The 27,683-nt window shown below is 32.5% G+C and overlaps 1 protein-coding gene across 1 annotated transcript in view; it reads right to left on the minus strand.

The window, feature by feature from the left end:
- The window catches only part of LOC149419309 (uncharacterized), a 334,474-nt gene that overhangs the window by 287,377 nt on the left and 19,414 nt on the right, over positions 1-27,683 (minus strand). Inside the window, exon 2 of the mRNA XM_089637967.1 lies at positions 25,144-25,443. Within this exon, the coding sequence (XP_089494093.1) occupies positions 25,144-25,276 (133 nt within the window). The 5' untranslated portion in view covers positions 25,277-25,443. The remainder of the gene's footprint in view (positions 1-25,143; positions 25,444-27,683) is intronic.

The following is a 27,683-nucleotide window of genomic DNA, read 5'->3' on the forward strand; positions in this document are numbered from 1 at the left end:
TTTTTTAAAGAGACCAACCATTATTAACTTTGTGGAAAAGACATCACTATTATACTGAAAATAGTGAGGTGAAAACATGTGACATAGCACAACGGACCTAATAATAGTCCGAGAGATTACGAGAGGTATACAGAATATCTCCATTTTAAAATAATAATAAAATTTTGCGGCATGTAAGGTAGTCAGCTACTAGAAAGTAAGTTATATTTTGGAAGGAATCCTTGTAGTAAAAAGTAATAAGTTAAAACCATTCCCAAAATTCCACGGCGGCCATCAAAAATAAGCCGAGCCCATCAAATCAAAATTCGGCAGTTTGTCGCCACGCCACTGTTGTTACGTGGAATCTCACCCCTTTTGTTTTCTCGTTGGAAAACTGTACCGTGAACACAAACTGGGGACCCTTTTTCCGCAGCATAAGGCGTACAGTCAATCAACCAGGAACGTCGACATTCAGAAACATCTCGAGAGCTCTAATTTCAAGCATAATTCATGTGCACGAGACAATATGAGATTATTAATAACGTTTTGATTACATTTTGAATAAATTTGCATACTTGAGTGTACCTTATTGTTAGAGTAATAAACATTGCCATAGAATATACAAGATTGCTGTTCGTGGAAAAGAAAACGACGTGAATATTGAAAACAGAATGAGAATAACAAGAATGATATTTTTTTTGAACCAATGTAACTGCAATGTGAACTGTACTAAAACATATTTATTTATTTATTTTATCGTAGAAAGCAATTATTTTGTGTTTGAAATACTATTATTAAATTAAATAAACGCCTTGTTTTTAATCACTAATTTATTAACTAACCGGTTTCTTTTTAACTAACTAACAATCATGCCGTTTCTCCGCAGGAGTAGGCAGAGATGACGGACCGCCAAACAACTCGGTCTTGGCACACACTCCTTTTCTCATTCACATTCATACATCATCTCTACATACTCTTCTATTATTCTGACTTTTGACATTGCCCGACTCGAGTATCTGATTCACTTCATCGTGCCTTGTCTTCCTCGGGCGTCACCGACTTCTGCTACCATTCGCATTCGCTTCATATATTCTCCTTACACACCTTTCTTTGCTCATTTGCTCTACATGCCCAAACCATTTAAGTCTTTTTTTATTTTTTTAACGTTTAAATTTTACCCTGAAGAAGCTTGAACCCAGCGAAACCGGTATGAAAATAACCTATTGATAAAATTAATTATTTGTTTCATTTAGTTTTTTTATGTAACGAAATAAATTTTTTTTTTCTTAGTTTTTCATAGTAAGTTTCGGAGTGAAACTCAATACTTACCCGTAAGAAGCCCAAAGTAAATAATTCAATTGAAACCATTAGGTACTTAGGGATAGCTGCATTACCCAAATTCAATTTTTCTTTTTCATTGTTCACTAAAAATTTTATAGTCTTTGGTATTTTTTTTTTCATTCCCGACAGCTTTTTCACGGCACGCGATATTTTATTATTTCAACTTACTAGTTTTCTATCGATTAACTTTAGTACATAGTTATTTTTTTTTTTTTTTTTTATTGTGTTTATTTCTTGCTAGAGCAATCCCGATGAGTAACAGAACTCATTTTAGGACAGGAGGAACTTACAATTCATATGTAGGAGGTAGTAGGAACAATTTTACAACGGTATTTTGATATCAAATATAAGTTTCACATTCAATACAGCATAAAAATTAAAAATTAAAATAATGACACGTTAAGTAGGACAAACAACAATAGAAAACAAGTACAGAAAGAAAAAAAAAACATGGATAAGATACAACAAGAAATGACAACACAGTTACATATTTTCATTTTTAAATGTAGTTAAAAAATATTCTTTTAAAGCATTGCTTTGCAATTTTTTATTGTGGTGGATGTATTTGTACATATCTGGAAGCGAATTATATAGTGTATAGGCAATATAGTTCAGTGATTTTAACCCATATTTCGTAGTGTGTGTTTGAGGAATGCGGATTTTTATTTTTTATTTTTATATGTTTGTGAATTAATTTCACTAACGTTGCATAAATAATCAAAATACAATAAAATACCGTATCTACGCTCACAAATGTATTACTGGCGAAAATCACCCTTGCTGTACTAATTTCGATGCTTTCAAACGTGAACGTGAAAATGGTAGGGATTTAATATTACTAGGTACTTCTTGAAATGTTCGGAATGAAATAATAACCTGTTGGAAAATTACGATGATTTATCTTTCGTGTGGTTTTCAATTACAAAATATTCATTAAATATTACTTCTCTAGAATCTCATAAGCTTTCCCCGTTCTCTACCTTGGATCACAACAATATGGTGGCATTCAAATGAAATTGCAAATGAAAATTATGAATGTAGCAATAATCAAACACTATTACATCTTCTTCGTAAGCGTTCTTGGATCCAAACCGGGTGTTCTCTTCATGTCATCATCCCTTCTCATATATTAGCTATCTCTGTTTCTCTTTCCCAACAAGGATGTCATCCGATGATATTAGAATTTCATCGGTCACTTTTTAACCGTGCTACGTGCCCTGCGTGTAGTGTAGTGATAAAACGGTTATTTATTTTGCTCCTAAAGCACACTGTATTATTTTTTCTCATAAGATTAGATCTAATATTATTTTTAAATGAATATATTTAAAATTTTAATTCAACTATTCAAAGATAGTCAGCGGTTGTTGCAAACATTGTTCAAGCAAGTTCTCATCATGAATATATCATCTCTTTTTGTAGAATCCCAGCATAGAATTTTAAGTCGAAAATTAAATAAGCAGTTTCGGGTTTCCACTCGAAAGTTACTTTGATGAAACGTGTTTAGGGTAGAATTCTTTTCTTTGTTCAAATAATCTTATTTTTCACTATAAAAATGAGGCAAAAAACGTCGCACCTTCACAGACATGGTAAAGAATAGAGCTGTAAAGTGATAACTGAGTTTTATCGTCACACTAGCTTTCCGAAACTGTTCTTAGGCCGCGGGGGGGAGAAACCGCCGCGAATGTGATAATGAATCAGGCGAAGGATCTCTAATTCAAAACACGGGTTCTGCTATGGTTCTGCCTGTAGGGGATGATTGTGTAGCGCCCCCTGCCGGGGGAGGGGGTACTTGGGCTAGAATGGTGAGAATCTCCGCTTACCGGAAGGGAGGATTCCGACCGCCACTTGATGTATGTGACTCTCAAAACAAACCGGCTTAATGTATTTATTGCCGCTCTAAGCAAACAATGTATTGTTCCTTAGACTGAAGAGCAAACTGCGGAGAAGTCAGTCTCGTTAAGCTGATCAAATATCTATAATGAATGTTGTAGAAAGTTTTTGAAAATGGACAATGCTATGAATGCGATAAACCAACCATTCCTACATTATGTGTTTGCTCAGTGCACACGTGTAAACTACAATAATCCCAGAAAGAGGTCGCACATGACGTGTTATCAATCCATTGTCTTTTGTCATTATTTTTTTCATGCAAGACGTGTGAGAAGGAAGACGGCTATTGTAGATTACGTACATACGACATCTCGTTGGGACCACTTTAGACAGCTAAACGAATCCAACAACCCTTCGCTATATTTTAAAAAATTTTGTGCAAATTGTTAGTTAAGTTAACGTTAAATTAAATTTTGAGTTAACGTTATTAGGATGGATGCATTTTATGCAACGTTTGAATTGCTGATTGGTAAATATTTCTATGAAGCACGGTATAGAAGTCTCCAACTTTGTACTGAGAGTTGGTGATTTACGACGAACATAAACGAATATCTCATCAAGTTGTAAATTTGAAAACACGAGGTACCTATTTTTTAGAAGGTCCACAATATAACATATATTTGGATAGACAAATACACACATGTTACATTTTTCTGGTACGCAAAAAATATTTATAATCTTTTAGGCACTAAACAATAAGTTTGAGAATCATTGCCTATCCTTTTACTCGTAGTAATCTTGGCTATTGATCTAAGCCATGTAATATTACGTGCCTCGATTTAGTGACAGATCACCACTTGGCTTTTGGTCTATCGATCGTCACTAGCAACCTATGTAGATGTGTACAATGTACATACGTGTACAAACCTGGATTGAAACATATTTGACCAATTGCAGAGTGGAAGATACTCTGAGAATCGACTATGTAAGACCACCAATTAGAATTGAAACGTTGCTTAAAATGACTTATTAGCCGTATTTGGTGACCACATCTTAATAGACAGGTAATAATAATAAATAATAATATTTGGATGATTTTTATAGCGCAGTTTTTGTGCAACATCACCTTAAGGGCGCTGGCTCCAGATATTTGTGTTTTTTATTCTGAAATACATTGCTATACAGCCCCATTACAAACCCTACACATCTGTATAATTTGAGACTTACACGGCCAAAAGTATAATAATGATTTATTTTAGGGATATTATGCCGCGTTACTTGTTTTCTTTAGCCAACGTTTCCGACAACATTACAGTGTCTGTCACTTCAATTACACATCTGCCCTCACTACGGACGATTTAATGCTGTCCGGAACCTTGGCTAAAAAATAAGGTAGCGCAACACGGTATAATATCCCAACAATAAATCACTATAAAAACATATCCCCTGCGTTTCTTTCAACGTTGTTTTGTTTCTCGAATGCTTTGCCTTACCATTGTAAGTGTCTCTCAACGGGAACAAGGGAGGTTACGTTTTTACTTGTTTTTAGAAACAAACAACACAACGCAATGGTAACAATAGCTAGTTTTTTCAACCCTCGATGAGTTTGTTCCGCTAGTTACGAATTAACGTTTTTGAACCTGCACAAAGTATGAAAAACCCTTGAAAAACCACGATAGCATGTTGTTACTACGTTACTGCGAATGTACAAATTAGTCACACTCAACTTGTTGTTGGAGTCATAAAAATAATTGCATAATTTGTGTAATTTTTGTGTGTAACCCCGTGTTTTTCGCCGTTCACGTCAAGGGCGCTCTACAATTTATTACGAGTTCCTAAACATTACCTAATTGTATTATTTATACACATATACCGAAAAAACATACTTACCTGGCAGATCCCTTCTGAAAAACTAGCTTTTATTAAAAAGTTTACGACTTTTCACGCAGAGGACACTATTGTTCATATATTTACTGTTTGCTGTTTTACCCTTCATTAATAATAATTACAATAACATAACATTTATACAGCGCATTTTTGGGCTATTTCACTTCACGTGCGCTTTACAAGCGTGCACAAGCTTAAAAATAATAATTCAGCATTCAAATGTCATATTCTAATGATTATTTATTATTATTATTATTTATATTATTTGTACAGTGCGCCTTACCTAATTACTACTGATATTACATTTATTGTAAATTAAGTGACAAAAGACGAGTTGACATTAATTTTAAATGTCTTGATAATTAAGAACTTTTTAAGACTGAAGAATTTTTATAAAATGACTTTAAAAAGCTTGCGAATTCTTAGTTGCATACATTTTTTACGCATTTTTATAATAACTAAAAAAGACTTTTTGTGAACTTAAATGACTGATATACATATAATAACTAAATTTTTAGTGAAAAAAAAACATTTTTTCGGTTTTCGATAGTTATTAAGAGCAGGAGATTAAATGTGTAGGGATTTCATGTTATTTTTTCACAACAAAGTTAGAGAAATCAATTAAATTTAATGGGTCATTAAATATTGAAAACGATATTATAAAAATGATAACGATGAATTTACACATACCTATGAGTTTCATTTTCAATCGTCGTGATCCCTTTTATGATCGAGCTTTAAGGATTCAATCGCAGTACAGACTTTTTACACTGTCGGACAAAGCAGTTGTTATGTTGTGAAAAGCTCTACATTTTGAAGTCTATCTCAAAGAAATAAATGAGATGAAGATACTTCAAATATCTCCAGAGATACAAAATTTAAAAGGCGTTTTTTATCTGGCAACAGTTGTGTAATTTCATTATGATTCCCAAAAATAGTGAATAATGTAATCTTTCTTCTTTGAAAAAGTCCCAAGAGAATACTAAAATTCATTTTAAACGAGACTTAAATCGCCTTCAGAGCAGTGGCGGCAGGTGACTGAAGATTTTTAAAAATAAGCCTAAATTATTGGATAAAAAAAATTATTATACCAAAAAAAAATTACTGAACGGATCTTGATCAAGAATAACCGAAAGAATTTAGCTTCGCTACATGAATTTTTCAGTAACAGTTAAAAAAATATGAAGAAAAAAAACGATAAGGCGTCTTGTCTATCTAACACTTGAATGGCAAGTGCAAGCTAAACATTGTTGCGATAAAATCGATAACAAGCCATGTAAAACTGTTAAAATTCACTTTCAAGTATAAAAATATGCCTTTTTCTTTAAAAATAAATTTACGCGTCGCCTCTGCTTCCGCACCTCGAACGTTTTCTCCGAATTCTCCGGAATGACTAAAGCGATTACCATTTCCGGAGAATTCATCCAAAGTGTGACAAAATGAAAATAAAATATGCCAACAAAAAATTAAACACAAAAACGCATAGAAACCCGCAAAGAAAATATCAAAAGAATCACACAAATATGTAAATATTATAATGACATTCTGTATGTTCTTGATCGTTTTTACACCGACCTTAGAAAATGTGTTGTTTTTATAAAATGATACAAATTATCTAAGAAATAATTATATTTATATGATTGAATAAGGTAATTTTGTTTTCTAAATAAGGACTTTGACGACGCATAAAAAGTCGCAAGGAAAAATTTAAAGCTTTCCGCTGTGGCTTTAATTATTCAATTTTTTATGTGTTGTAAATTTTTGCAAAAAAACCATGTATGACCGAATAACAAATGGAAACATCAATTTAATAGGCGAGGTGGTTGAAAACGTTATGAACTAAGTTTAAAATGGCTTTTTATTTGGTTTTTGGAGAAAGTAGTTTCAGGAGAACTATGAAACGCAAGTGGATGGAAAAATATTTTTGAGAAAACTCAGAAGAAGGTTATAGTTAAAATAATAAAATAATATTATTTTTTTTATAATGATTTTTTTTTACTTTACCACGTTTAGTGATAAAACCATCATAGATGAAGAATATTTGTTTCAGGTGATGTAAAGACTTGCACAGATCCGTGAAAATCATTGAATATTACGAGTATAAATTTAGGGTTTGTGAAGCCGAAAATATTTATCTCAGAAATGAATAAAACTATTAGAAGAACAATCAAAAATTTACCTTTCAAATGAACATACGTCAATAATTTTAAAAATCTATAGTGATTCAATTATGATCTGTCAATTTTTGACAAATTTGTATTTGACAAAAAATTTAAGAAATACACATTTAAAAAGAAAAATAGAAATATTATCACACAAACTAAGGTACCTAACTACCCCTTTAACTGTTTGGTTCTCAAAATCAGGTCGAATTTCGATAAATAAAAGCTGTACGCAGTACATTACGCAGGAATGTTCACATTTCGCACATCATCGCAGACAACTGAAATTGTTGTATTAAATAAATTTTAAAGAGCTGGTATAACATCAGATGATGTGTAGATGAAGTAGGTACGTATACATATTATTTAGATGTAATACAAGTGTAACTGAAGTAAGGATGGTAATCACAAAGTCAATTAGTATTACATCCAAACTGCTTTCTATCATAATAGGTAGAGTGAGCAAACCTCGGACATTTTAGTGTAGAAATAATTACTAAATAATGTGACGATAATCAAAAATAATTACGTGGAGCCCGGCAAACAAGAGAATGCATTTGATGGTTGATACGCAGAAACACATGTTTATATGTGCGGTTAACTCGTCACAATTAAACACACATTTAAAAAGTGATATAAAGTAATGAAAAGTGATGAAACAAAAACAAGGTTAAATAGGTAACTATTTAAACTAGTTTTTGTTTCATCACTTTTAATAAACTTATATCACCTTTTTAATGTGTGTTTAACTGTCATTGTATTAAGTTATCATGGAACCTATTCCATCATATTAATTTTTCAATATTTCTGAAAAATAATATTATTATTTAAAAGAGATGAAACAAAAACTAGGTTAAATAGGTAACTATTTAAACTAGTGTTTGTTTCATCACTTTTAATGAATTTATATCTCCTTTTCAACGTGTTTAATTGTCATTATGTTCAGTTATCATGGAACCGAAATAATAATATTATTTTCCAAAAATATTGAAAAATTAATAAAAGAGAATACTACCTACCTACCATTACTTTGAATAAATAATGATTAATGTGATAATTTCCTGAAATAGGTCCGCTCCCAAAGACCAAATATGGTGAGTCAAATAATTATGTTTGCCCTTTTAGCGAAACACTTTCATTATTCTCTCCGCTCTTTTTTTACAGCAATTAGTCATTATTATTTTTATTTTCGACGTAGAAAAAAAAATCAGAGAGAATGAATAATATCTTAAATAAAACACTCATTATTTAACAATATAAATGAGGTTACGTAACATTATACTCTCGTATTCATGTCGGCGTTTTCCGGTTAAAATTCTTAATTAAAACAGATTATTTGTTTTATAAAGATTTTCGGAAATATATGGTTATAAAATTTTCCAACATCCAGAAGATATATGGTTACGTTAGGTTAGGTGAGTACCTGGATATTTAGATGTAGTCACTAGACAATAAATATGGCTAGTGCCATTTATTCAATAATTAATAATAATTAGACAAAATATTCGGTTGATTTGTGTAGCGCCGCTTTTGCTAAAAATCACCTCAAAATCGCTGTCCAAATATATAATATATCTCCACAATGCTCCATCCAATTACTAAATATAGACTAAAGAAACTATTATTTACTTACGGTTCGTAGATTATTAATACAAACCCATAATGTAGAATGAATTTGACAAATTAACGTTTAGCCGCGTGAAAATGTACACATATCGGTATTTAAGTGGGTAGGTAACGTTTTCATTTTATTTTTTCTTAAAATCTTCATTTTTAATTTAATCCACAAGTTTTAATGGATCGATCGGTGTTTAAAGTTCATAGATTTTTTATAAAATCTTTACTAGCTGAGAAACTCCAGAAATTTGACCAACGCCGTGTATTTAACCCTTCGATCGCTATGGTAATTGAGACATCCCAAAATATCGGACTGTTTAATTTCGGCTTCTGTCGTTTCGGTTTATGTCGTTTTCGGTTCGTGTCGTTTCGGTTATGCTGCAAAGTGAAATTAGCCAGCGAGTTAATTGGACACATCCAGTTTTATTGGCGCATTCCCACGCGCTATCTGTATGTAGTATGTAGTTGGAGTGTGCTTTATAGGTTTGAAGTCTGCTCACCCGTTACTCTGTGGATTAAAATAACTACTACAACTACTGTCAGAGAAACGTACCGATTTTATTGATGTAGTTAATAATGTAGAACCGGCGTTGTTGGATGTGCTAATCACACTGAGTGTTGTAGGTACAAGTATAAGCAGTTTATTTAATTATTTGACTTATGGTACCATAGTTCACAACTATCACAGGTGAGGAATTGACTTAAGTTGGGATGTTTCGAACTCGCACGCACCAATAAATAATCGGTGTTTAACGGTGACCGCAAAAATGTTTAAAACATCTTTATGTCGCTGATCGATGATTTGATGTTTATTAAATTAAAAAAAAACATAATGACGCTGATCAAAGATTTGATGTTTACTAAATTTAAAAAAATCACAATGACGCTGATTAAAGATTTGATGTTTATTAAATTTAAAAAAATCATAATGACGCTGATCAAAGATTTGATGTTTATTAAATTTAAAAAAATCGTAATGACGCTGATCAAAGATTTGATGTTTATTAAATTAAAAAAAAAATCATGATGACGCTGATCGATGATTTTTATATGTTTATTAAATTCGATGAGAGTTTGAAATTTTACTTTAAGGCAACTTTACTAACACTCATATTTTAGTCTTAATCTGTAGATTGCTACTGTCTACGAGTAGGTACAACAATTATTGCTTTTAATATAGCTGGGATTTTTTTTTTGTTTTTATATTTTACCCTAGTCATCATCCGCCAGTATTAAATACTACGACCTTAAGTTGAAGTTTCCCGGGAATATTCGGTACGTATCCGTAAATTTGAATTTCGGAAAATGCTTATGATAGAGGATGCCAAAATCACGAATCTGCGACTTTGTCACAGCGATATCAAATGAGCAGGCCCAGGTCACAGTACGTGATATCTGTATAATCACGGGACCAATGTCGTTGAAATAAATCAACCCACTAAACACGAGTCGCAGGTCTTGTTGCTTATCTGCCCTGTTGCCTGAGAGCGCGCGGCTTGTCACAGTTTCGTTCATACTGCTCCATTGTCCCTGCGCGCGGGCCTGTCACAGGCATCGGTGATAAACTACCGCTCCGTTATCTGTGAGCTTAGAACTAGTATAGGTCTAGCTGATAAACTGCTTCATGGTGCAGATTCTAGAGCATAGATCTTAGCTGCAAGAATATGTGCTCGCAACCTTTAATTTTGTGTAGCCAACGTGTGAGGGAGAAAGGGAAACAACAAGACAGATTATAATAATATACAGCAGTAGTTTAGCACTAAAGGTAGAAAGCGTTCTATTATCCTAAAAAAGCTACGATGTACCTATAACTAAAATATTAAAGATTCATTGATAATTCAGAGCTTTTGTTAACCCAGAAATTCAAAACCAAAAAGCTATAAAATCTCGTTTTATAGTTTTATACATATACTTCGTGTTTTTTTAGATATAATAATTTTTTTTTTATTCGTCAAACTTACATCGGTATTTTATGACTCTATGATAATTTGTGGCCTGTGAGTAGATATTACAATCCAATCTTGGAGGATGAGAAATCTAGTGATTTAGATCTGCGTTAATCGTGACTTTATTGAGGAATTGCCTTTAGCATCTCTATTTAAAAGACCTTAGTCCAAGTCCACATTATTTCGTGGTACATTACACCTTGTTTTTTGTAAAACTTTTGCGTTCTCTCCCATTTTTATATGGTTCACAGCAATGTAATGCTAAGCCTTGAAAGACAAATACACAAAAAATATAGCGTCATCTGTTCCGGAACAGAGCTGGAAATGCAGGAACCACGGAAAGCTACTCCTAAAGAATTCCCCGGCTTTATTAATAAAACGTTATTCACTGCCCGCATTGTTGTGGCTTTGCGTACGGCGATTAAAGAGCTATAGAAGTCGCTGTAATTCATGACAGTTGATGAAAACTTGGAAATCCAAGACAGGAAGTCCACGAAACATCCGATAACATCTTTCGATAATATTCTTTTACAGGAACAAACATAATTGTAAAATATGAAATTAGCAATAACGACTTGAAAACTTCTATGGCACAAATTTTCAAATAATTTAAGGGCTATTAAAAATATTTGTTCGAAGAATCCGTTTTTTTTAATATTTGCTAACGTAGGTACCCCGATTTCGTATGCCATTTTTTTCTAATTCTGGCATTACCTTTTTTTATGAAGAAAAAATATTATGGTGCTTGGCGTCCTGATTTATTTTTGATATGAATATTCTGAAAGTTTTTAATTAATGATCGAAATGATTTTTTGAGCTGAAATGGTAAAAGTTGTGCTAATTTTACGACGTAAGGCCTCTTCATCCGGGAAACAAACTAATTTTCTAATTTAGTAAGGTAAACAAAGTAAAAAATTAAAATGCAACAGTTTTACCGGCCAAAATTCAGCACTCTTAGCAACCGATATTGGTTTTCTTAGAATGGTATCAAAGTATATTAGATATCCTATTTGTGAGCCATTTTGAGACAACTTTAAATTAATATGCCACCATCTTTAATTTTCGCTCATTTTTCCTAGAAAATCGTTCGAATTTTGAAATTAAGAACTGCGACCTTTTTCTTCTCCAGTTCTTTAATCTGCGTGCGTGACACGCTGTTGGCTATTTCTTGAGCACAATAATAAACATGGCGTCCTTTCGCGTTCTAAATTTAAAACAGGCGCGCTACAAACGCTCGCCCCAAAATGGCCGCGCCTGTTCACAGCTGACGATGACAACGATTCGCTCGGAAATGTTAAAGATTTTAATTGGTACTCTGGAGAAGGTGACTCACTAATTGTTTTTTTAATCATCACCTGAGATAGGCGGTTGTTGCTGACCGAAGCTAACACAACAAGAGGCAGAAAAATAAAAGCCACCTCAACAATATTCCATTGAGCAAAGTAATAACATAATAACTGTAGTTAATAATAATAAAATGGCATTTACATAGCCCAGGAAGTTAAGTGTCATTTCATTTCAAGTGCGTTTTACTATAACAAACATAAAAACGGTAATTTAGGATTAGTTGTCATGTTCTTAAAATTATTCCTCTAGTGCGCCTTACTCAATACATATCTAATATTATAACACGAAATTTACAGTTTATCCCAAGCGATGACAAAACAAAGAATAACAATGACACAGGACAGGACAAAACAAGAACACTAAAGCTAAAACATAATATAAAACAGGAATCAATTTGTGCTCAGAAATGAGAATCTTCTGAGTAGACATTTAAAAAAAGGTACAATAAGGAGGTAACCGAAATCAAACGCCGGAAGTTTAAGAAAATGGCTTATTATAAAATATTGAAAAGAAGTTAAGATTTGTGAATGGTGGGATTTATTAAATAATTTTGTTTTTAAACCCCGTTTAAATTCAGTCAAATTCTGGAGATTAGTACCTGATTTATTTTATGATTGTTGATAATGGAAAGCCTTATCAGGCATAGAAACTAAATAATATTGAAAGAAAAAAATAACATTCTGTTTCATAATTTCACCGTCACAAGATAAAACATTTTACTGTGTGCGGTACTGTAGGTACAAGAATCCCTACTATCAGGATTTATATTATAGTATTCAAATATCTTTATTCACCTTAGAAGTAGGTAGGTATTAAGCCAAAGAAATAAAATATCGATCATTATATGACAACCACTAGTTAAATCAATGTCATTTCTAGGGTTTTGCAAATTCCGCGTGATTTTGTGGGATTCACAAGATTTTTTCAAGGGTTACAAAATAGAAATATTGCCAACATTTCATAAAGATTATTTGGTATCAATCATCTCTGGTACTAGTAACATTATTTAAAAAATATATTTAAAGTATTATAGATATATATTATATATTTGATATTTTTTGGTCTTAATACTAATTGTTTTAAGACCAAAACATAAGATTGTAAAAAAAACATAAAGGTACTGTGGAGAGTCCTGTAATCCACACACGAATGGACAAAAACCCACCAATCCAGCAACGGAAAACACTATTTCTGCTTCAACACTTATCTATGTAGTTGGTGGAACTGTCGGCAAGGAGGTGTGAGCTAAATGAAAGTATACTCACTCTGATACCTCCGTTCTCAAAAAAGGACCTATCTTTCTTCAAAACCGAATCCTGGTTTTGTTTTGTTGAGTTTCCGAGCTTGAAATGCGGCTCTATCTTTTATTCCTAAAGGTACGTATACATTTACGATCCGAAACGCGAACCAAGCCACGAATTACGGGAAAGGAACGAAGCAACTGCGAACGGCGTTTCGCGCCATTTGCGATTGCTTCGTTCCTTTCCCATAAGTTGAGGCTCAGCTCGGCAGTTCAACTCGCATGTGTATACGTAGCATAACATCAAATTCATTTACTCTTTCATTTTCAAAGATTTATATAAACAGCATATTTTTCGTGTAAATTTAGTATTTGTATCAATCACGCACACGATAATCCTGAAAAGCCTCTGGATCAAATATTGAATAAATTCCGCGGGATTGCGGAATGCGTGATTGTGGGATTGCAAACCCTAGTCAAGTCCAAGTGAAAGAGAGACTTAGCGCGTAGTGCTGATTGTCTAGATAAAATAGTCAAAACATGGTTACGTCATTGACGACATTAGCTTTCTTGCAAATCGGCATGGAAAACACATCATTACTGTATTATCTCTTCAGTGGATTTAAAGTTACAAAGTACTACATTTTTTAAAGTAAGTACCTACTATGTTTCTTTAGTTTTACTGTAACATCGATTACCACCGCCTACACGTTCAACTACTTTATATATTTACTTAAATAGTTCTACGTCAGCTGTAGCCTGTCAGCCTGAAAACGTTGTAAGGTTTGGTTTTCAGAGGGCTATGATAATAATGCGTAACTAAATTCTAAAACCCTGTATTTACCTTATAAAACATCAAAATCGTTTTAAAAATTTAACTGTGAAATGTAATCTAACCCGAAAAGATAAAAGTAAACCGAAAGCAATATAATAAAAATAATCGTTTAACACTCGTTTGATTTAATAAACGATAAAATTAATGTGATTTAAATAGTTTTATTTAATACAATTAAATACAATTGCAAAACACTCAATTTTATTATCTACCTGTGTTAGTAGGAGGTAATATTTAATCTGAATTAAAAAAATATATATTTATATATATTCTCTGTTTCTATGAAGCAACTAGTGAAACTAAAGAAGAGAAAAAAAATAATTAAACTAATTTCTAAGTTCTCTAACAGTTTGCTCTGGCATCTTAAAATATCTATGTCTTTGTCTGTATAAAATTCAAAGTGAACGTAACTTATTTTCAGTTCGAAATGTTATTTCTATTGTGATTTGTGAGCTATGGAGTTTTCAATTATCAAACAATATTACTAGCCGCCATATTGAATATTTCATACCTACTTTTCAAAACTATAAAAAAATTAACATTTTTATCATTTTTATTTAAATCCAAAATATAAAAGCAAAAAGATTTATAAAATGATTTGATGTTCATGTGTAAAATAAGATTTTTTTATCATATTATAATAATTTTAAAAATATTATTTTTTAAATTAATTGTTCGCTACTCTAGATAAGTAAAAATATCAACCCGTAAAAAAAACCTTGTCTTTTTTTCTACAGTACATCTATTTTCAATTTTAGACCTATTTTCACCATTTAGGCCGACTAGTAACAAATTTATAAGAATTTTCTTTTTAGTTTGACAGAGAAATCCCGATTGGGAAGGACCGACAAATATTTCTTATATAACTGCCCTAATATCATCTTATTTCAGAAAAAATATGTCCGCGTTTTAGTGCTTGATTGCCAATAAAATGATATAATGCATTGTCAATCATAACTAGTCTATCTGTTGAGTTTTAGCTGGATCGGATTTCGGGAGAAGGGTTAATTTCCACTTGCGAGATTTGCATTCATTGATTACCGAAAACGAAAATTAAATTCAAATAGATGTTTTTAAAAATAGCAAGTTTTTTGTAAGAAGATGATCAGGATAGGATTGTTGCGTTTTATCTACACATTTATTATAAAACTATGTACAGGGTTTTCTAATAAGAGGTGTTATTTTGATATTCAATCGTAAAAGATCAATGGTTTCGTTGCTTGTGTGGTACATAGCGCCGTCTTGTTGAAAGCAAACGTTGTCCAGATCAATACCATCCAATTCCGGCCATCAAAAATCATTAATCATCTCTCGATAGAGCGATCCATTCATCGTAACTGTTGCTCCAGCCTCATTTTCGAAAAAGTAAGGTCCAATGACGTTTTAGGTCCGATGGGTTTTCCGAGCCCCAGATGCAACAATTTTGCTTGTTGACGAAGCCACCGAGGTGGAAATGGGCCTCATCACTCAAGATGATTTGCATTTGATTCACTCAAGTGAATTTTAATAATTTCTAAAAATGACTGCTTCAAAAGTAACATCTACCGAAATAGCGGGCCATTCACAATAACACCTCTTATTGGAAAACCCTGTATGTAAAAGTACCGGTTGGTGGCTGAGTTGACATCGCATTTGGATCCCACTAGCGTCGTGTGTTCAATTCCTCAGCTGGCTAAATCCTCCATCAAAACACAAGCAACATCTTTCGCTTACTGTGGTGGCAGTAGAAGTTTTTCAAATATTGTCAGGTTATTCGTAACCCGAGAATGTTTGTCTTTCTTTTTTTTTAATGTTTTTATTTAGTTATAAAAATATAACATTTATACATAAAACTATACATTTTTATATGTAGTATAAACCTTTAACAACTTATTTCTATGACATTAAGGACTTTATAGTATTATTTATTTTATTATTTAAAAAAAGCACTACAACAAAGAACAAAAAAAAAATTCGAGTTTGGCGTATTCGTGGTCCGAAACTTTTACCATAAATTCCTTAAATTTCATAAGCAGAAATGTCAAGTCATCATCAATATTAAATTTTTATTTCGATCAAATAGGACAGCGATATACGATGTCAGGCAATTGTTAGAGAGACAGAGCGTTTACTAAATAATCTAGAACCAAGTCAGGGGCGACATTGATTTCCATTCAAATCTACATTGAAGGCATTTTTAGTGTGAATTATCTATTCAGTTGTAAAAGCTCAACGGGCGTATACATAAATATTTATATTAATAAAAATAAAATCATTTCAACTCTTTGAACAGTTTTACTAAAATCTGAGAGAACAGAAAATTTCAAAATTTACATCAAAGAAATATATTTCAAAGCTTGTCGATAGAATCACATTTATTTCGTGATATTTCTCTAGATATTATATTTTATAATATGTTCGTTTGTGTGGGGAAATTCGTTTACTTGCAAATCCTCACATCAGTCTTGTGACTTACGGCGTTCCCTATTTTCACACACAAGACCTTTTCTTTTTCCAAGCAGATATAATCTCACGTACAAGATTTAGTCGCTCTACCGTACAGAAATAATATCTTACTGTAAGATATTTTGCGAGTTTTCCATAGAGAAGTAATCTCTTATCGTGCCACAGTTTGTCAGCATCTCATAGAGGAATAATCTAACATACGAGCCTTTGAATTTTTCGCGATAAAATATTGAACTTACATAATTCTGCCGTTTGACAATGCGCTGAGCGGTTCCAGGCTATTATCGGAATAATTTTCATAAATCATTCTTCATGTGCTTTCGACAAGGAAATATTAAATTTCTTATACGAGTTCGATTTTATAGCAAGTATTAGCTTATTTTATTCTTGGATTTTTGACGCCGCGGAGTCTATCGAATAAAGCGAAGTTATTATGGGTTTTGTCGAAATAATCTTTTACATTTCAACATTCTAACCAACACGATATATATTTTGGGCAAGAGAGTGTTTTGTAGGCATCTCGCGAAGATATTTACGATATTGTGGTCAGACCGAAATGGCGTCGTAAACATTTGTAACGTATTTTATTCTGTGTATTTATTGAATAATAATTCCTCAACTATATTACAGATACATTTTCCACAATGCGTTCGTTTTATTTGATTAAAATATTGCATACGGATTTTTTAAATCCTTTTCATTAAATATTATAGTTAAAGAAATATAAATATTCCACTTTCTTACTAAGCATAAGCTATTTAATATTAACACACATAACAATAATAATTTTAGACAATTTAAAAATAGTACCTACATAACATTTCATCTTATCAATCGCTCCACATTCTGTTCTGTTATCTTAAGATAGAACAAATTTAAAAAAAATTTACTTATTTATTTTCCGTTTCCAGGCTATGGGAAGAAACTTAATAACCATCACGGAGTTTCCCCTCAGGGGAGGACAGGGAAGACGGACCACCAAACAACTCGGTCTCGACACACACTCCTTGCATCATTCACATTCGTACATCGTCTAATACATACTCCTCTGATTCTTGACATAGCCCGACTCAAGTATCTTATTCACTTGTTCGGTCCATGTCTTCCTCGGGCGTCTCCGACTTTTGCTACTATTCACATTTGCGTCATATGTTCTCCAATGGGAAGGAGATTGTAAATGTTTAAACCATTATGGCCTATGCTTCTCTTACCATTTTCAGTCTTTACTGTATTAGTGTACAATTTATTATGTTATCTTGTATAGTGTTCATGTACTTGTGACGTTTTTATAAATGTTGCATTCGTGTGTATAAATCCATTTTGTATTAAAAGCCATATGTTATATTAATACAATTTTCGATTGGTTCAGTTTTTGGAATAGTTTTTTTAATGTTTATTTGAATAAGTATTTATGTTGAGATATTTCGTCAGAGAAAATGCCTGGTTTTCGGAATAATTATTCAAATAGTTGTAAATATTCCACAATCCTCACAATCAGCTTTCGGGTCCAAAACTAAGCAGGAATTTTACAAAAAACATTTTATTTTGCTTTGGTTATGCCTGTATTTTTTTCTTAAGACCTAAGCACACAAAATATTATAGCGCATGTAAACATTTCGAAGTTAAATCACATGGGATTCAATCGTACAAACGAGTAATTGGACGCACGGGCTGATTGAATACTTTAAAAATAAGCACGCCTCATAGGTGCTTTCAAATACATAATCAATACCCAATTTACTAAAAAGCCTTTGCCAGTTTATCATCTGGTTTCTGTCAATAAAGCAGCGAGCGAATTTTAGATGAAAAAAAAACATTTTACGTGAAATGAAAATGAAATTCCGAAATAAAGTCTAACGAAATCTGCAGAGCTAAAATTAAATAGGTATCAGGGAATCAGGAGGAAAAGGGGATATAAAATGGATCCAAGGAAATCTTTACGCAAGAGATTAGACCAAAGAGTGAATCCAAATCCCATTTGTTCTCCGCCAGAACAAATAACATTTTTAGATAATGCCCGGGTCTAAAGGCCAAAACGCGAGCCATGTAACCGGAAATCTCCATAGTTTTTTCAGACTTTTATCCGGAGGAACAAAGTCAGGAATCGGAACGTTAAAAGAGTTTTCAAAACTATTTCTGCAAGAACAAATAATATATGTTTCATTGGCCGCGTTCAGGAAACGCGATTTTCAATGATCGCTTAGTAAGTTTCCTCTGAGCTGGGCTGATCTAGCGAACCGATTATATTGTAAAGGTTGCGTTACATCTTACAAATATAGGGACATCGTTAGAAAGCTTTCAGCATGACTGACATTAAAAAGATATTTCAAATTAGTTGAGTAGAAAATCACGAGTAATAAGGATTGGTACACACCGACTTCATATAAATGTTTAATTTTGTCAATGGAGGAGTTACAAAAATATGCTAAAATCGTATAATTTATTTTGATATTTCCAATTTAAAAAAATTGTTTAAACTCAGTTTCATTGTGAAAATATGATATGATATTACTATAGGAATTACGTCAGAACTTTGTCATTGAGAAATGATCATAATAACTTTTTCGTCTACATATTTGACTAAAAGTAAAAATAAAAAAAGTCATCAGATAGTACCTACGATGAAAATTGGGTGAAATTATATTCATACTTCATTGCAAATTTAGAGTACGAAAATTCTCTAAAATGACTTTAACTGTGCATGGAGAAAACATAAGAATAATATTTTATTTATCAACAGATGTTTCTTATTCTTTTCATTCATCTATTTTTTTTCTTTTAGTTTATTGGGAAACTTTATAATAAATCATACTCAATTCCTAGAGCCACACACAGTGACTTTCAAATATGACTTTGAAAGATGTTTAAATATTTTACTGAATGGTTTACCAAACGGATGATATTTACAAAAAAAATGATTTACAGCATAACTTATTAATATAAAATCCAATCTAAAAAATGCAGAGAACTAATGCCGAAAATTCAAAAAGCGTTTGTATAACTTGCATTTTCTACTAATATTCGCCATTTAAACAGTTTTCTGAAAACAACGTATGTAAAACACGTACTATACATACTGTCAAACTGTTCTACATCCATAGAAAACATTTCGTTAAGAGAGAAGAGAGTGTATCGTTCCATTATAAAAATACAACGTTTGAGCTTGCGTTTGACACGGGTCAGTGTTTTTCTATTGAAATATCCGAACCATATTTCTGGTTGCGTCGCTGCGGGGCCATGTCGGGGTTTTTTTGCCCCACTGTGCAAGAGTATTTTTTTTACTTTAATGCGTAGCCAACAGCTGTCACGTTTATGCGTTGTGCACTTTGCTTGTAGCCTGACTTTTTATTTTTCGGAAATAGGTCCACTGTGCACTCAATTTTCACTAACAGTGTGTTTGAGAGAGCAAACATTTTTTTACTGAAAATAACTTATTTTAGGTGTATTAAAATTGATTTAAAAGGGATCAATAAAATATCACTAGACTGCGATGTTATTGCTATAGTAGGCAACTAATCTAACATTATACATTAGCTTTACTTGTCAGATTCTATAAAGATTATTTATATTTATTCTTAGTGAACAACACTTTAAACTTATCTAACTAAACTATAGGTGGTCAGTAAATAAGTCGATATGTTGGGTTCTAAGCTCACAGCGTGTACAAACTTTCTCCTTTTTCGGTAAAATTTATGCACAGTTAAATAAATGGTCTGTTTCATAAATCTTAAGAGTTTATATATTTTTCTGCTTCTCTGCTAAAATTCAGGGTTACATAAAAACATTTTTTAGAAAAGTGACAGCGACAATGTACATTACGAAGAAAAAAATCTGTGTCAGCTAAAGTGAAATTACTTTACTGCTTTTCCTAATCACGAAATATTTTATTTTTAATATACCGCTGAGTCTAACGTATAACACAATTTGTATTTGGTGAGTGCCACTATAAAGCAGCTTTCACGAGCAATTCTGCGCCGGGTTTTAGGAGTACAGAAACATAAAGGGATGATATTTTACTCATATTAGGGGACCTATATATTACAAGAGTTCTGGAAGAGTTCTAACATAAAACGCTGAACTCGTGTACCTTCCTTTATGAATTTAAAAAAATGTTTGAGCGCTTTTAGTGACCATAAAAACACAGATACTAAACATATCTAAATTGCTAGAGAAATAGGTAATGAAATATATATATTTAGATTGACCTGTCGGTGGCTGAGTTGACATCGCGTTTGGGTCCCACAGTCAGGTATTCGTAACCCGGGAATGTGTGTCTTTCTTTTTACAATAAAAAAATTGATTGCACAGTTTTTATGTATTTATGTTCATGCAAATATTCAGTTTTTTATAGTTATTTATTCGTATGTTGATGTTTAGAAGTCTTGTCACGTAACAAACCAACACGTTTAAAAACTCCCGCGAATTCAAATTAGTTAGCTATCAGTTGTCACCATTGTTCGCTGTGCGCATGCGTTCGCATTGCGCACGGGTTAAGTTAGCAAAACTGCACAATGCTCGCGCACGCTGGCTGACGAAATCATCAACGGCCCCCACACTTAAAATCTAACCTCGGCCTTGACAACATGTGTGCTTTGCAATTAACAAAGACGCTCCCGTAGCGCGCCTAAATTAACGGCTATTTTTGTGCAAGTACTTTAAAAACCGATATCTAATTTTGTAGCAATTTACGATGGAGAACTGCACGCGCAATGGCGCGTACAGAACAGAAGATATTCCGCCATATTAGTGATTCAACATGTACGTGTTGTTCCTCCTGCATATTCATGTAAGCTGATTAATTACCATTTCTCCTTATGTGCCTTTTATGATTAAAATCGTGTCAACATCCAGGCTTGCCAGCCAGAACTCTTAAATATAGAGAGAGATTGTTCCTAACAAACAGCTAGAAATATTTAGGATGTTGATAACCCTTCTCATTTGTGTATCTGTAATGCAATTGTGCTTTGTGAATATATTTTCATACTCCCATTTTGTGTTTCTTTTGACGAATATGGAGTGGTCGACTTGGCATTTGTTCCCCGTGTAAAAGCCCGTTGGCTGACCAAAAACCTGAAGATATGAAACTCTATTCTCTGCCTGAGCTAACGCCGAAATGTACACTGGTAAGACTCCGTACAAAGGCACCTTTTTTACAGTCTTCATTAGTTATTCGTAACTAGAATAATAATTTGTTATTGTGGTGTTAACATACACGGTACATAAATATAATGTTCGTGACTTTACATAAATTAAGTTTATTTTTCAAAAACTTTCCAGTGCTAAAATGAAACATAAAAAATATACATTTTTAAATATCAACTGTACTTTTGCCACTAATCTTCTTATAAATGTAATAGCAATAGTAGTAAAAAAAATAGCAACTGTAAAATCATACAATGTTAATTCGTTTATTTGAATATTATATCATAACTCCAAACTTAAATTTTCAAATAAAAACTGTGTTTATCTGAAGTGAAGCGAACTAGCATGATGAAATTTGCACAGTATTTTGGTTAAGAATTATGCAAAAGTTCTAGCTCTCAAAATGATTTAGTTTTTGAACTATGGATCTTTGAAATTTATATTCATTAAAAAATGTGAAAACGCCCAACTGCTTCCAACCGTCTAGAGTCAGTGACACTATGGCATCCCCAATTGAGGTATGTTGTGAGGCTGAAGATAATGGGGAGGAGGAAGGTAGGGAAGTACTTGGCTATTCATATCCGGTTACCATACACGGCCAAAGCCATGTCAAGCAACGTTTCAATTCTGAATTATTACACCATTGCAATGCTGACACTATCAGGAACGTGCTGCAAATATAGTTTATATTCTTTTTAATTCCTAAATTGTGAAATAACACAAATTAATTAAATAAAAATTACTTGCGCACGCTGGGATTCAAACCATTTTATACATATATATATATATATCATTGAAGAAGAATATAACGATATATTTCATTGCTGGGTCATAATAAAAATGTATTCTATATTTTTACAGTGCCCTCTAGGTGATTTTGCACGAAAACGGCGCTATACAAACCATCAAAACATCATTATTATAATAAGAAGAAGATAATACTAAACGAAACATGAATCTGAAAAAAGACTTCTGTCTCTCTGTCTTACCGGGATAACGCCTCTAACCACTCGGCCATCGGGACCTAATTATTTTTACGTCATTATTGAGATCCTGGGTTCGATTCCTAGTTGAGACCGTTACCTTTTTCTCTATATGTCTTGTACTGTTTCATGTTTTTAGAAGTATCTTCTTCTTAAACAAAAGGTTTCATATCTTAAAATCTAAATCTCGGGTAATTCGGGGTGGTAAATACTAAGTAATGAAAACAATGTCTTCATTTTGTTTTACACTCTCACAAACAACCAAAATTTAACCGCCAAACTTTTTTAAAGAGTGACTTTTTGCTTATACAAATATACTTGGTTAGGCGAACCGGCAACAGTATTCCGTATAATTTTAATTGGTCTTAAAACATTTCAGCAGCAAACAGAGTTCTAAGTTATAACTTTGCCAGAGTATAATGCCGCTCTATGTTAGCACCGTGTCATACGAGCGCTATTTCGTCCCTCGCAGCATCTTGTGTACTAAAATTTACTAGAATTTTCTTAAATTGCTCCGGCGTTTCCATGTATTTTCCTGAAAACTTTTACCGTGGAGTGTTTCATTCTCGGAGAACCGTGCCGTGGGAGTCTTGCCTTCTGAAACTTCTTCAAAACGTTGAAATGATTCTAATGATCCTTATTCTGTTGAAACGCAGTGACCTGAGAAGATATATGGAAAATTCAGTAGTAAACTTTGTCGCTATTCATTAGAAGACGCTGCCAAATAATATATACATTTTTTTTTAAATCTGTACAAATACCACTTTATAAGTTAAAAGCGTTTTTAAAATAATTTATAAGTGAAAGATCATCAACTTCGAGAAAAGGTATAGTAATCGAGTTAAAAACGGTTCCATGATAACTCAACACAGTGACTATTCAACACACTTTTAAAAAGTGATATAAAGTCTTTAAAAACGTTGAAAATTTAAACCTAACCTAACTTTACCTAACCTAACCTAACTTACTTAACCCAGTTAATAAAATTTTTGTTTCATCACTTTCCATGACTTTATATAACTTTTTAAAGATGTGATGAATTATCATTTTGATAATTTATCCTGTCACCCCATTCAGAATTGAAACGTTGCTTGAAATGATTTTAGTTTGGTTACTAGATCTGAATAGCAAGGTTCTGCATCAGTTTCCTCCTTCTTATCTCATTCCCCTTCCAACTACCTTCAGCCTCACAATATTTCACAATTAGGGATGACATCATCTCACTGGCTCCAGACTCTTGAGCGATATATTTTTTTTAAATATATACTATAGTATGTGTAATATATAAATATGTGTACCTAAATAAAATATTTTATCTTTTTATAAATAAAAAACACACAATAGTGTCTTATAGGAAAGCATTGAACCGTTGGGTTTTAGTAGTGAAACGTATACTTTTTCAGAATTTATTTTACTGATGGCATTTGCATTTCAGCAAACGGTAAAAAAAAAATCCTTTCAGCAGTTTTAAATAAGATACTAACTTAGGATTTCACCCTCGTGTGAATGTTGTCAGAACCAAAAAGCGTAGTGACCCAACCAATAAATTTCAACGAATTAAAAAAAAAAAATTTAAGCTATAAATAACGTACTTAACCACACAAATTTTCAATCCAAATCACATCGAACAGTTCATAGTATTTTACACAATCTTCGATTAATTATATTTTATGTCGTGAAAATACAAAACCACTGCAGTATCAATACAAGGTTGTGGTCAATTTAGACCGCACGTATATTAAGTAGTCATTATATGACTTATTCTCTTTTATTTTGAATAATAGTATTGAGTTATGCAAGATTTTTTTATTGTTGTTGTTATTGTCGTAGCTGTTTCGGCGTTTAATACCATTGTCAAACTGTCACCTTTGAAATGCTATTTCGGTGAAAATGCTAGTCATGGTCATTTTCAAACTGTCAGTTTGAAAATGGCCTAAAACGCCGATACAGCTTTCACAATAATAAAAAAAACTAAAATACCCGCAGAACTTATTAATAACATTATTAAATTTGATTTACATCAAATTTGAAAAAATAATAATAATTGGAGTTTTACGAATTAAATACAAAAACAATACATATAAGAATTCAAATTTTCATATACACAAAAATTCTAACATTATCTTTTACTTACTTTATTCGGTGCATACTTGCGACGATTTCACCAAAACCAGCCTTTTTATAATCATTCAAAATAGTTCATCGTATCCAATGAAATCATCGTCATTGACCTGCAGGAGGCGTTGACGTAAAAAAACCACATTAATAACCGTATGCATCGGTTAATCAAATACAATGACATTATCGATTACTTTATAAAAAAACACAGATCACAGCTGAACAAACTTAAATATAAAATAATTTCTCTCAGGTAAACGATATGACTAACCTAAGTTATCTGCCTCACAGCTCCACAGGCTTTTCATGATGAGTATCATCACCAGGAAGCCCTGGCCTCTTCCCAGAGTCAAGCCTCCCAGAAAACTTCCACCTCCACGCCTTCTCCACGAAGAACTGCTCATGATGATTATCCTCGGACTTCTGATGGAAGCTTCATGAATCACAGCATAACACTATCATTTCTTCTCAAATCTTTCATTTGTCATAAAAGAATGTTCACTGCCCATATTTAATTTTAACTTTATTGAACTCTGTTGATGAGGCTTGGTTGATTTTTGAAGATTTATATCTGAAAAGAAAAATAAAATTTTAATAAGATTATTGTAATTAACATTTTAAAATATGTACAATCAATATAACTATAGTCTCTACCAATAAAATTTATAGCTTTACGTCTCGCAATATTTCCAAGAAAAATATGATTAAAAGTGTTAATTTTTTTTTTTGTAGAATATTGTATTAGTATTTTTTATAATACTTCTTTCTTGAGTTGTCTTAGTTATATCGTGTCCTTGAATTTAAGCCACATGTTTGTTGAATGAATTTCTTGGAGAAAAGCACTGATTCATATTTCTGATGAATTTGGTCATGTTAAGCCAATGCAAATGAATTTAACAATGTTTTATGTTTTAAAAAAAAGTATTTAAATTTTATTCTTTACACATATGCAAGGACATGTGTATATTAATTCTGATATGAAATTAAGAATAATAACTTGAAATAGAAAATAATCTAGTTAAACAAAACATTCTATAAAAAAAGAATTGTCACCACTGCGTTCAATCCAAAAGTTTCTATTGAAATATGATATTTTCACTTACACAGAAAAGTTATAAAAATAAATGATGGGGTAAGTTTTTTTATATAGTTTGCGGTTTTTACAATAAAGTTATAAAAAAATTGTTAGTGAATGTATTGATTTGTAAATGGTTTAAAAATGTGGATAAATCAACATAGAATCCATATTGTTTATCTATATCGCATGTAGTTATTTATATGATGTACAATGTAGTTTCCAAAGCTATTTAAATGTAAAAAACTAGCGCAGAAAAAACCGTAAAAAACTATCGGGAAGTCTTAGTTATAGACAAATCAGTTCCAATTACAAAAATACAACTGATTTATCGAGAAATCGGCAACTAAAATAGTTTTTTTTAAACATATTATGTTATAGCTTGCACGGAGAAATATTAGTTTGAATGATTTATTGAAAATCCTGTTAAAAACGTGATCGTAATTAATTTCATGGAAAAATATTATTCTATTCAGAATATATCGGAACACGTGTTAATGTAGGTATGTTTCTCCTGGTAAATATAAGGACGAAATGAAATAATATAAGTTTATTTATTAAAACATGTTCTGCCGCTCTCATAACACATTCGCGTTTTACTGATACTTTGTTAGGAAATCTGTCAATGTATTCTCTAAAGGCCTGCAGTCCCGTTTTTAACAGGAATTTGAAATATTTTTAAGATTTCTCCGTGTGCCTGAATTCTTAACACAATCATTTCCTTATGCCTGCAGTCCCGTTTTTAACAGGAATTCGAAGTATTTGACCAGATTTTTAAGATTTTTCCGTGTGTCCGAATTCTTCACACGATAATTTTCAATTTCGAAAATGACACCTAAATTCGCAGCAAATTTGAATTCATTGGACCAAATTTCACGAAGGAAAAATGCACACAAAACCGAAATTAGCATGTTAGATGATATTTCTGTGGCTGAAATTCGAAACATATTATCAGATTTGGGAAACCCTGTAAGTACCTACCTACTCAATAGCGTTACTGACCAAACACACCAAATTGCTTCTTAAATTCAGTTTAACAAAAACAAGAAGAGAAACCTTTCGTAGTGTATAATTTTGAGCTTTATCATTAAATAGTGCGGTATTTTCACTTATCCCCGTTTTTAACCCACATTTCAAATACGCCCAAAACACATGTCAATTCATCAGCTGCATAATTGGCTTCCGCGTGTTAAAATTACCAGCTGGAATAAGCGCCAAACGAATATCTGCCCCAATTTATTCACCGTGTGGGTACTAGGTACGTCCTAGCGGCCGAGTTATGATATCACGTATTACAAAACCGCGTCACTCACTAAAGTTGACGAACCGTCCCACATTTTCCGCCCAACGCTATATTAACTTAATCAGGAAATGTGTGACATTCCGGAATGTTGCACGTGAACCTAGAGGTGTACTAGTATGTAGTTGTTTTCATACACATTTCCGTTTTCATGTGTGGAATTTCAGCAGAATGCAGAATATTGTGGAATTCACCATTTCAACACATTGCGCTGTGCTTGATTTTTTTCCAGCGGTCTCACAGGCTGGAAATTTGGTACTGTGTTATCCGCAAATGCGGAATGTAGTGAGGCATCATACAATGCGGTAGGGTGGGGAAGAGGAAGGGTTAGAATTACCTGGCTCTTTGGTTGGTTTGGTCTATGGGTTACTAAACATGTCCCCTTCCCCTCCCCAATTACCTTCAGCATCATAAAATACCCCAATTGGGGATGCCA

The sequence above is a fragment of the Hesperophylax consimilis genome, chromosome 12, assembly GCF_061612785.1.
Source record: "Hesperophylax consimilis isolate HC1 chromosome 12, BYU_Hcon_1.0, whole genome shotgun sequence".
Lineage (NCBI taxonomy): Eukaryota > Metazoa > Arthropoda > Insecta > Trichoptera > Limnephilidae > Hesperophylax > Hesperophylax consimilis.